Source organism: Peromyscus eremicus, chromosome 7 (genome assembly GCF_949786415.1).
Source record: "Peromyscus eremicus chromosome 7, PerEre_H2_v1, whole genome shotgun sequence".
Taxonomy (NCBI): domain Eukaryota; kingdom Metazoa; phylum Chordata; class Mammalia; order Rodentia; family Cricetidae; genus Peromyscus; species Peromyscus eremicus.
The window spans coordinates 58,124,770-58,135,995 of NC_081422.1; the positions used below are offsets into that span (position 1 = coordinate 58,124,770).

Here is an 11,226-nt window from a genome sequence, read left to right on the forward strand (position 1 = left end):
ACCTCCTCAGGGGCCCAGGCCCCAAAGTTTGGGGTCACGCTGAGTCTCTCTTCTCACCTCTATCTAATGTCGAGAACACTGAGGTTCTTTCCAAATGTTACAAACGCAGGGTTTCCTTTCACTCCCCCTGCAAACCTCTTCATCTGGATCTGCACACCTCGGATTAGAAGGACACGGTCTGCGGCTAATTGACACAGCTCCCGTATCTAAAAGCATGCTTGGCAAATAGCAGCTGTTCGATACATGCTTGCTGGATGAAGGAGTGGCAGCTAAGCCATCTGATGACACCTGGACCACGGCTGGTAATCCAGCTGCTGCTCTCTCTAGACTGTCCCCAGCCGCTGTCTACAGCATTTCCAGAGTCATCTTTACAAAACAGCACTCCCATTAAGTCATCAGTGCTTCCTCCTTTCTAAGAAAATGATTTAGACTTTACTCTTACCCAGTCTGTCCCTGCTCTACCTGCCCGTTTTTCTTCCCCCAGCTCCCTCCACCAAGCTGACTTGTCTCCCTGATGAACAGACCTTCTGTGATCACTCTCTACGTGACCTTCATGCGTGTTATATCATTCTCCCTGGAAAACGCTCCCTTTTCCTTTCAGCATGCCTGAGCCCATGAACAACTTTACCCTTAGAATCTCTAGAATAGGCTGGAGTGCCCTCTCCATGCTCCAGTCTGCTGTACTTGAGTCTCCATTTAACCAGGTGCCACCATGTACTGCAGTTTTCACCAAGTTAAAGTCTTTGCTCTGAACTTAGATTCTTTTGAATCCCATAGGGCACCAGCCTCAGTGCTACCCAGAGAAGAGATTCCTGGAAGCCTCCATAATCTGGATTAAATATGGGCTGATACATGGTCCTACTCTGGAGATCTCATCTATTTCCCCTTCCCAAGGTGATCCATGTGTCCCTCTTAGGGTTCTACTTATTAGCTAGCTTCTCTGGAGCTGTGGGTTGTTGTCTGGTTATCCTTTGCTTTACATCTAGAATCCACTTATGAGTGAGTACATACCATGTTTGTCTTTCTGGGTTTGGGTTACCTCACTCAGGATGATATTTTCTAGTTCCATCCATTTGCCTGCAAATTTCATGATGTCATTGTTTTTTACAGCTGAGTAGTACTCTATTGTGTAGATGTACCACATTTTCTTCATCCATTCTTTGGTTGAGGGGCATCTAGGTTGATGCAGCGGGGAGGGGCTTGGTCCTGCCTCAACTGAATGGACCAGGCTTTGTTGACTCCATGGAAGGCCTTACCCTTTTGGAGGAGGGGATGGCGCTGGCGCAGGGGGGGTGGGGGGGTGGGGGGGAGCAAGAGGAGGGATGGGAGGGATGGGAGGGGGATCTGTGGTTGGTATGTTAAATGAATAAAAATTTTCTTAAATAAAAAAAAAAAGACGGTCCTACTCAGGATGAAAAGAAAGGAGAAGGGGAAAGGAGGAGAACAGGGCTTTAGATTCAAACACCTGGATGTAAGTGGAGACATGGAGAGCGTCGGTGTATTGATACAGCGAAGAATCATTGATGAAGGCAGCCATGGTTGCTCACCCTTGTAATCTAACACTAGGGAGTCAGAGGCAAGAGGATCACTGTCATTTGAAGCCACCGTGATAGTGACACAATATTCCTGTACCATGTTGTCCATCATTTGGCCATTCCCCAGCCCTTTCTGCTTCCAGAGGCTCCCAGATGGAATGAATTTTCTTCTATTCCGAAGATTGAGAACCTCATATGAGTCCATGTGATAATGGACCTGAAAGGCCAATGGTAACTGTGTGACTGACGCTGGAAGTAGATCCTCGCCCATCTCCCAGGCAGCTGCCTTCCCTTCCCTTCTCCACGCCGTCTTAAAGGGGACTGTTCAGTCAGCACTGAGACTGTGAGAGACCCTGAGGCAGAGGCTCTTAGCATGGCTGTGTCCACATATATTCCTGAGAACAAACTATGAGATAATAAGTTCTAGTGTCCTAAGATATTAAGCCCAGATAATCTGTTACAAAGCATTAACAGTGAATGCCTAGGTGGTACTCCATCTAGGAAGTGAGGATAAAATTGTGGTGATAGGACAGATACTTATGTATGCAAGGCTAGGGAGACATAGGGATGACAGGACAGGGTAACCTCTGTCAAAGGACAATCGGTACCTGTGTCACCACCTTCATGGTTGGGGACAGGGGGAGGACAGGGTCAATGCCTACTCAAAGCTCTGCTCCCCACTATACGGCACTGGGACTTGGCTCTGTCCACACCTCTCCATGTCTCCTTGCACAGTTTCAGAACACTGCCTTTACTGCTTACCATCAGTCCCTTATGCCAGATCCATATTCAAAACACAAAGAAGAGTTACAGGGACTTAAGACTAACCACCAAGCTTCATCTACAGTCACTCATTAGGAGGCCCAAGGCAAGACTGCTCTTTTAAACTCAGTTTGAATTCAATAAATCATCTCTTAGGATATAGTACATAATGGGTATTTAAACCAAACTATATTATTTTTTGCATACTATAGATACCAAAATTATTTTCAAGATTTATTTTATATGTGTGTGTGTTTGTGTGAATTGTATACACTGTGTATATTAGGGGAGGGAGGCCCCCGCAGAGGCCGGGAGAGGGCGTCAAACCTCCTGGAGCTGGGATCACAAGAAGAACTGAACCCAGGTCCTCTAGAGGGGTAGTACGCACTCTTAACCTCGAATCCAAATCCCCAGTTCCCAAATTACTTTAGTAATAAAGCATATACTGGAAGTACAAAACTGTAAACAAGTACCACGTGATCTGAACAGGATCAAACTCAACCCATTTCCTTTCAAATGTTTCCTTGAAGAATTTTAACCATTTCTCATCAAAAAGCAATAGCAACCTAGGACCCAAAGCAACTGCCATGCTACTGAGCAGCAGGCCTGAAAGGGGCCTCCAAGCAAGTATCCCTCAATTCCAAATTCTGACACAAACTTCAGGCATTTCCCCCAAGAGATAAAGGCTCCTGGTGTTATTTACTTCGGGCTGTAACGTGGCTATTTTACTTACCATTTGGAAGTCAGAGGAGACTGTAAGCTTTTGTCCACAGGCGCCATTAACACCTGGTGGTTTACAATATCTAGATACTTCTCAATGTGAATCTGTTAGAGAAAAGTCAAAGCTCAGGCCATTATGGTGGATGTAAAATACTCAGCTAATTTACTTCATTTCATTAGGTCAATACTTTGATTCGTGTAATTAAGCCCCCTCAAAATGCACAAAACATTGTGTGTTATTACATGCCTAAGGTATCGTTAGGCACCTCAAGGCCAAATTACTTCAAATGTCCCAAAAAGCATAATGAACAATTGAGACTCAAACCTTACGTAACCCGCAGCCCTCATCACAAACGAAACTGCATCAAAGTCAGTAGACAGCCTGGCTCTCTAGGTGTGACCCGGCATACTGACACGGAATAATGTCTTTGTCCTGCATGACCTTCAAGCCTGGTGGTCCCCCTAAACCCAGCTCTGCTAAAGAACGACATAGGCTCCCGTGAGAACCACCAGTCCTTCCTTCTCTTCCGGGATCTGATTTCCTGCCCAAAGCTTTACTTACTTTTAACCCCGTTTCGGTCCTTTGGATTGCTGTCTCAAGATTTTGAATGTCTAGGGGGTCTTTTGTCTCCTCACTTGAGAATTTTGTTAATTTCTCCTTTAATTGATGAAGGTCCTCATGGACCTGAATGCAAAAAGAATAAATAAATAAATAATAAATAAATAAATAAATAAATAAATAAATAAATAAATAAATGATAGATAGATAGATAGATAGATAGATAGATAGATAGATAGATAGATAGATAGAAGTATGCGTTGTCTACCTATTGCAAATTTTGTTGTTGGTTTTTGAGACATGGTTTTATGCAGTCTGGGCTGGCCTTGGATTTTTCACTAAGTAGCCAAGGATGACCTCGAATTGCCTCATCCTGCTGCCTCCACCTCTAGAAACTGGGATTATAGGTGTGCACTAACACACTGGTTTTTGTTCAGTGCCTGAATAAAATTCAGAGACTGAATCCAGGACGAGGCAAGCACTCTAGTAACCGAGCCCCATCCCCAGCCTGCAGTTACGGACAGTACAGAGCTACGGTGGGCGTGAGTTACAGACACACGTGGCCCTGTGGTATTCATTAAAAAGGACTGCCCCATGGCTTTAGGACAGCCCTTATTAGGAGGATTCTACCATCATCTCAGAGTTGGGACAAGGAGCCCCCTGTACCATTCTGTTTTGTCACGCTGGAAGGGTAGCCGGGGTGGCTCCTGCTCTCCCAGGTGGTCAGGCAGATGGGCCAGAGAGGGTGAGTCTGCGCCAGGCTCTGACTGCTTCAGATGGGGTAAGGTAAGAAAACGGGGAACTTCCAGCCCAAGTGAGGCCCTGGCAGAGGCGACTCTTTCAAGAGGACAGCAAGTGTGCCCACAGGGCCTGGTGGCTTTCGGTGCTCGCAGGCTCTTCCACACACTGCCCTGAGGAAGCAGTTCTGTCTGTGTGCCTTTGATTTTGTTTTGCTTAGTGAGAAATGGAAATAATCCATGAAGCGGGGGTGGGGAGAAAAGCAGTATATGCCATTGCTTCAGCTGGCCCTGCTGAAGTGTGTTTTCCTTGGAAATGGTGAACATGTTTCCATCAGGCACCCTCGGGATCGAATCGGCATCATGGCACAAGGAAGCGGCTGACTCTCTGCGTGCCTATTAGAAACCAAACTTCAGATAAATGCAGATGGCAGTGATTATTTCGTGGGTTGCTGCCACAAGGAAAACATTTTGTTATGCTAATTCACACCCCCAGACACCTGTTTCAGCAACAGTCACACCAAGAGCACTCTGCAGACTGGCTTGCTAAAGGCATTTTGAAAAGTGTACCTGTGCTCTGGTAGGATAACTGGACTTGCACACTGGTCCAGCCTGTTACTGTTTACTTGGGGATGTTCCCACGGAACCCAGTGCCATATTCAAGAGGCAGAATTTGCATCTTTTCACTGATGCACATCAAAGTCTGGCAGACACATCTGATTATTTGTACTCTGCTCAAATCGTCACACAGAGCCTCCAGGGCACACAGACTGATACTTGAACACACTCACTGTTTGCCTGTAGGGACCAATGATGAAGAGGCATGTCTTCTGATCCTTTTGTGCAAATCACTGCTGTGACCTGATTTGCCATCTACTGCTTGAAAACATGTACAGTGTCAGGGGCAGTTCAAGGGGACAGCCTTACATTTTGGTTCCTCCTAGGAGTGAACTGGCTCTCTCCTCTGTATTTGCACTTCTAGGGATCTTTCTATAATGATGTCTTCCTGTCGTGTGAGGGAGTGAGACTGAGTTGAATTATTCACCAAGGTACCAAAGGTTTTGGTTTTCCTCATCTGCCCCTTGTCTGGGCAACAACACTCCTGCATAGAGTTGTGAGGGAATATGTGACAGGCCCAGCACAGAAGAACCCCAGAAATGGCAGCTGCACGAAGCTCCTCGCACTGACTCTAAGCATCCAGTTTCCTTGTATATTATCCAGAATTTTAGCACCTCCTCTAGTTTTTTGTTTTGTTTTGTTTTTTTGTTTGTTTTTGCCAGAACAGAATCATTTCCCTATTTTTTGGAATTAGTGAATGAAAGTGAAATAATGGGTATAAAAATGAAGCAATACAGACTTTGTTGCCACATGCATGTGACCTGGACTCTTGCCTGAACCTGGGAGAGTTCTCACCTAGAAAATAGGGATTCACACTAGCTACTTCGGAATGGGAGTCAGAAATGATCTGTAAGGTGTTTGGTACAGGTGAGCCACAGAGGAGGGTGTGGGACCCTGCTCCCTGGATTGAAAGCCCTAGCCCTGCATGTGGCCAGCTGATACTCGATCCTATTGCTGAGTGAAGTTGGTGACTTCACTTTCTCGCCAGGTTCTCGCCAGGTTATTTTGTCCTCTCCTCTTAAGATGACCTGTTTGTGTGACTGCATGAGACAAGCTCTGTGGGAAACGTCACACCAGAACTGGCAGGAAATGAAGTTCAATTCTAAGTTTCCATTTCTTTAGTTACGTCTAATCTGCCATTTTGAAATTTTACAGGTCAGTCATTATCTCTATGAACATAAAAAACATTACTTGCCATACAGTTTCTACTTTGAAACTATTATTGTTTTGACAGTCTGGGGACAGAGCCGTTATTAATAAAAACCCTTGAAAGGCTTAATGCAGCAAAGATTTGCTATAGATCCTGAAAGATCCATGACACCAGATGCCACACAGTCGTGAGCAATGTAAAATTCCACTTTGTTCACTTTTTCTCAGCACAAATGTTGGCTGATTCGTCCTCATATCTTGGAGTTACTCTTGACCTTGCTCATTTTGGTGTTATATGTGTGTATTATAAACCATGCCTAGGGACTGATGAGAAAGCCAGGGAAAACATCAAGCTGTCAACTTAGCTTCATTGTTTCCAAGCTATGTGTTAAGATAGAACTGCTGGACTTCTGTAATATACTTTCCAAAACTGATTGAAAAGGTGATTTTGATGGAAAGACCAGGGATCCTTCACTGTAGAACAGTATGTTAAATATACTGATACAAAGACACATACACATCTACACACGTGACCTATTGAAGGATCAACACACAGTGGATGTTACCACTTAGATCAAATTACTTTATATGTTTGTTCTTGACTTTCTTCTATAGACCGAGGCCTAATAGTCGCCTAGCATGGTTGTTAGGGCTCCATGAGATAGCCCAGAGCTCCCAGCAAGGCCTGGCTCTTCCATATGCTGGCTATGACCCTCCTTGGATTCAGTTAAAATTATAAAAATACCTAAATTATAGGCCCTAAGGCAAAAGAAGTTGTAGTTAATAGAATGTTGCCAAATAGAACTCCATGAAGATCCAGTTCTCTGGTTCCCATATCTGACAATGGGACAGAACTTTGACAACTGGAATGATTGTGGAAATGCAAGCATTAGCTTTCCTGGCAGGCCACCCTGACAGTTTGATTACAACAGTATTAACTGTGTTGGTTTGCTCTAAGTACTTCAGATCTGTTCTTAAGCTCTTCTGTCTTGCTTTGCTTTCTGTTGCTGTGATAAACACCATGATCAAAAGCAACCTGGGAGGAGAGGGAATGTTTCATCTTACAGTTACAGTCCATCTTTGAGGGAAGCTAGGCCAGGAACTCCAGCAGGGCTGGAACTTGAAACAGAAGCCATGGGAGAACTCCATTTACTGTCTTCTTCTCCCTGGTCCACACTTATCCTGCTTTCTTACACAACACAGAACCATCTGCCCAGGGGTGGCACCATACACAGTGGGCTGGGCTCTCCAACATCAATCAGCAATCCAAAAATACCTCCAACTTGCCTACAGGCCAATCTGATGAGGCAGTCCCCTATGTGAGCCTCCAGGGATAATTCTGGGCTCTGTCAAGTTAACAACGGAAGCTACCTATACCTATGTTTGACATGAATCTGTTCCACTCATAGAAAAGGGTCTCTATGTATATTAAATATTAGGTCAGCTCTAATCACTTGTTTCTACTTTCTGAGAATCTGATTATCACAGAATCCTTCCTTAAAAAATCAACCTATACAGTTTTACAAATAAATGTCTAGTTTCTAACATAGATCATCATCTTTTCATGCATTCTACATATGCACACATAAATGTAAGAGAGTCATGGACTGTTGATGAAGGACTAGTGAACAGAAGGGTGCCTAACAGGCCTCTGTGCAGAATAAAGGAATGCTGTCATCATTCCTTACCCTCCAACCTTTGCTCACATTGTGTGGAGTCACAAGTCACACCATGAAGCATAAATACGTTTGGATTGCTCTTTTAAATGCTACAGTAAGCTCTGTGGTGTGAAATGGACCTGTGCTTCCGTTAGAGTCTGATGCTAACCTAGGGAAGGGCATGTTTCTTGAACCCTTTGATGCTTATGACTCATGACCCTATCACTTAGTCACGTGACTGAACCAATGTCAGGGAGTCTTTATGCAGATGCAGAGGAAGTAAAGGTTCCTAGCAGGCCACACTGCAAACATTTGTAGATGGGATGGAAAATGGCAGAAACCCATGAGGAAACTTACTAGATGACACAGTCTAAGTTCTGAAAGTTCTAATTAAGGAGGTGATTTGAGGATACTGCTTTCAGGCTGTTCACAGGTATCATATTCTTTTCTTTTTGATAGTGATTCTTCTCTGGGTTAATTCAAAATTAAAATTGAAGTTGACTATTTTAAAGTTATACCATTTGAAACAATCTTAAAATCAATAAAGGTTTTATATTCCAAGCCCACTTGAAATAGAATTAGATAATTATGAATCGGTTGCCGGCAGTTCTCTTCACCTTCCTCAGAGCAGCTGCGACTTATTCACAAGCATCCCTCATAGAAGGTGGAGGCGGGGAGGCATGAGACTGAGATTTCAGTCACTCCTTCCTACACCCTGTATGCAATCCTTCCCAAGCAGCATGTGACCTCATGGTTTCCAGATTGAGGTCTATACAGTGTAGAAGGTTAGCTAAAGTAGAGGATTCCATGTGTGCAGCTTTAAGAAAGCTGTTTATGCTGGAGTCAGATGTGGGGAATTGAGATGTTTGGGGGGGGGGTGTCACCTACACTCCTGGAAGTAATCCCAGTAAAACTCGTTTTTCACCAAGCTAGATTTGAGTAGAATCATTACTTAGGTGCCTGTCTTAGTTAGGGTTTTATTTCTGTGAAGAGGCATCATGACCACCACAACTTTTATAAAGGAAAACATTTCACTGGGGTGGCTCGATTACAATTCGGAGGTTTAGTCCATTATCGTCATGGTGGGAAGCAAGGCAGCATGCGGGCAGATATGGCGCTGGAGCTGAGAGTCCTTACATGTTGATCCAAAGGCAACAGGAAGTGAACTGTCTCGCTGGGCATGGCTTGAGCATATATAAGACCTCAAAGCCCGCCTCCACAGTGACACATTTCCTTCAATAAGGCCACACCTCCTAATAGTACCACTGCTCTTTGGGGGCCATTTTCTTTCAAACCACCACAGTGCCTTATCTGGGGGAAGCAGATGTTGTGTTCATATCTGCACACAAAAAGATTATGCAACACCTTCCTAAACAAGCAGGACACCTGTTAATGTAGAGATGACTGTGCTGCACCTTTCCATTCCTGTTTTACAATCCACTGTCAAAAGTTGGCTTTTGCCGTCATGTAAATTAAGTTAGCCAAACAACTTTATCTGGATTTCACTGCGAAGAAGAAAGGCTTTTAATACACTGTTCTATACTATTCCAGACCACAAGAGAAGTGTTGGAGATAATTAATTTAAGGGAAAGTGTGAAACTGAGCCCCAGAGTACTGCCCCCCTCAAGCTATGTCCCAGGTTTGATGAAAGAGGAAACAGACTGCCCCTGTGGTCATATCCCTGTGGGGACGAACTGACTGATCCCAGGGTTGGGGGAAGTCCCCACTAGTGTTCTGGTTGTTTAGTGTCAATGAAAAGGGGGCTGTGTGTAGGGAAAAACTAACTGTACCCAAAGAGAGGTCTGGCTTCACCCTTGGCTACTGAGAGATGATCTCTAAGCCCCTGGAATGTCTGCCTGACTGAAGTGTCTGGATGTTTAGCCACAAGACAGTCTAACAACAAACACAGTTCACAGTGGGATTTTTTGAGCCACCCTGTGTCAGCTGTGATGTCTGGAAGAACCGGAGCCTGCACAAAGTGTGAGATTGAGCTGCAATCAAACTCTGAGTAGAAAAAGCTCAGGTAAGTGTCTCCAGCTGGCCAAATTCTGTATGATGTCACATACTGTGCCTGGAAGGGGGTGATGATGCCCACTGACTCTTCTGGGATGGCCCCTGGAGTGAGCCCTATGTATCCCTCTCCTTGGCTAATTTTAACCCTTCTTTTTCACTATGACAGATCCTAATCACAAGTGTAGCCCATCTCTGAGTTCCACGAGTCTTGCTCACAAACAATAAAATGTGAGGTGTTGCAGGACCTGGCTCATAGCCAGTTCATCTGACGTGAGGGTTACCGTGGAGATTCATGACCTTGCAGTTGGTGTCAGAGTGAAGGCACCAGGGGTCTGTGTCGTGCCCCCCCCCCTCGATGTTCCAGTTTGGCTAAACTCATCACAGGGTAAATTACTGAGAATGATACAAGGTAAGATTTTAGGTCCAATTCCTAACAGGAAGTCTATGAAACTGGTGAGTTTAGGGTTTGTGTTTCTTCTAGAAGTGACTGACCTTCCAGGAAATTATTTTAAGCCTTAGTTAAAAAGAGCAAAATATGAGTTAGAAGTTAAGGTAAGAGAGGAAACATTTTGGAAAAAAACAAAATACCTTAGCTATTTCAGAAAAATCTGTTTAACTGTCACAAACTGAATTTTTACTGACGAAGTCGAGACTTTGAAAGCTTTCTCCCTAGATTATAAAGATATTTCCCGGAGTTCTCATTTGTGCCACATTTCTATATTGATTTGTAGTTCAAGTTATCTTTAATATATGTTTGGTGTGTGTTTCCAGGCAAGCTGTGTATATTTCAGGTTAAGAAGCATAGATCCCATATTTCTGCTTTCTCTTCGAATTCCTCACCTCCTAATGAGTCTCTCCTCCATACCCTCAAGTCATGGACTTTAAACATTTCGTAATGTATTATTTTAACGGTGCTCTGAACACCTGAGCCTCAGATTTATAACCCCAGCTACTCGGGAGGATGAGGCAGGAGGGCCACAAGTTCGAGGCCTGCCTGAACTGCAGAGTGCGCTGAAAGACAGCCTGATTTAATGGCCATCTGGCCTAAAAGTAAAAGGAGGGGCTGGTGATGCAGCCTAATGGTAGAGCACTTGCTTAGCGCTCGCCTAGCCTGTTCTGTGTTCAACCCCCAGAGCAAGAAGCCCTAAAGTGTAGTTGTGTTTCCTGCTGTGAGTGTGAACGGCACTGCTTGGGGTACACAAGCGATGCCTGGAGGCTCGCAGGGAGGTCTGCCCGGCCGACGGCCCGGCCGGTTTCCCACCTGGATTAGGATGGATCCGATGGGGTCGTTGCCCTCCACCCCCTTCGCCATGGCTGCGGCGGGCTGAGGACACCTGTCCTGGGAGGTGAGGGCCTCCCGAGCGCTTCTAGGAGGCGGGGGCGGGGGTCTCCATAGCAACGCGGCGCGCGGCCGGCGCACTCCACTGGAGAAGCGGAAGGGGGTGGGCTGGCTCTGCGGTGGCCCCGCCCAGAGC

The 11,226-nt window shown here is 45.1% G+C and overlaps 1 protein-coding gene across 13 annotated transcripts in view; it reads right to left on the reverse strand.

The window, feature by feature from the left end:
- The window catches only part of Iqch (IQ motif containing H), a 184,647-nt gene extending 173,513 nt beyond the window's left edge, over positions 1-11,134 (reverse strand). For all 13 annotated transcript variants that reach the window (XM_059268070.1, XM_059268080.1, XM_059268076.1 and 10 more), the window contains exons 1-3: positions 11,013-11,134; positions 3,580-3,702; positions 3,031-3,122 (exon numbers count right to left, since the gene is read on the reverse strand). In XM_059268070.1, coding sequence (XP_059124053.1) covers positions 3,031-3,122; positions 3,580-3,702; positions 11,013-11,063 — 266 coding nt within the window. In that variant the 5' untranslated portion in view covers positions 11,064-11,134. The remainder of the gene's footprint in view (positions 1-3,030; positions 3,123-3,579; positions 3,703-11,012) is intronic.
- Positions 11,135-11,226: the final 92 nt, after the last annotated feature.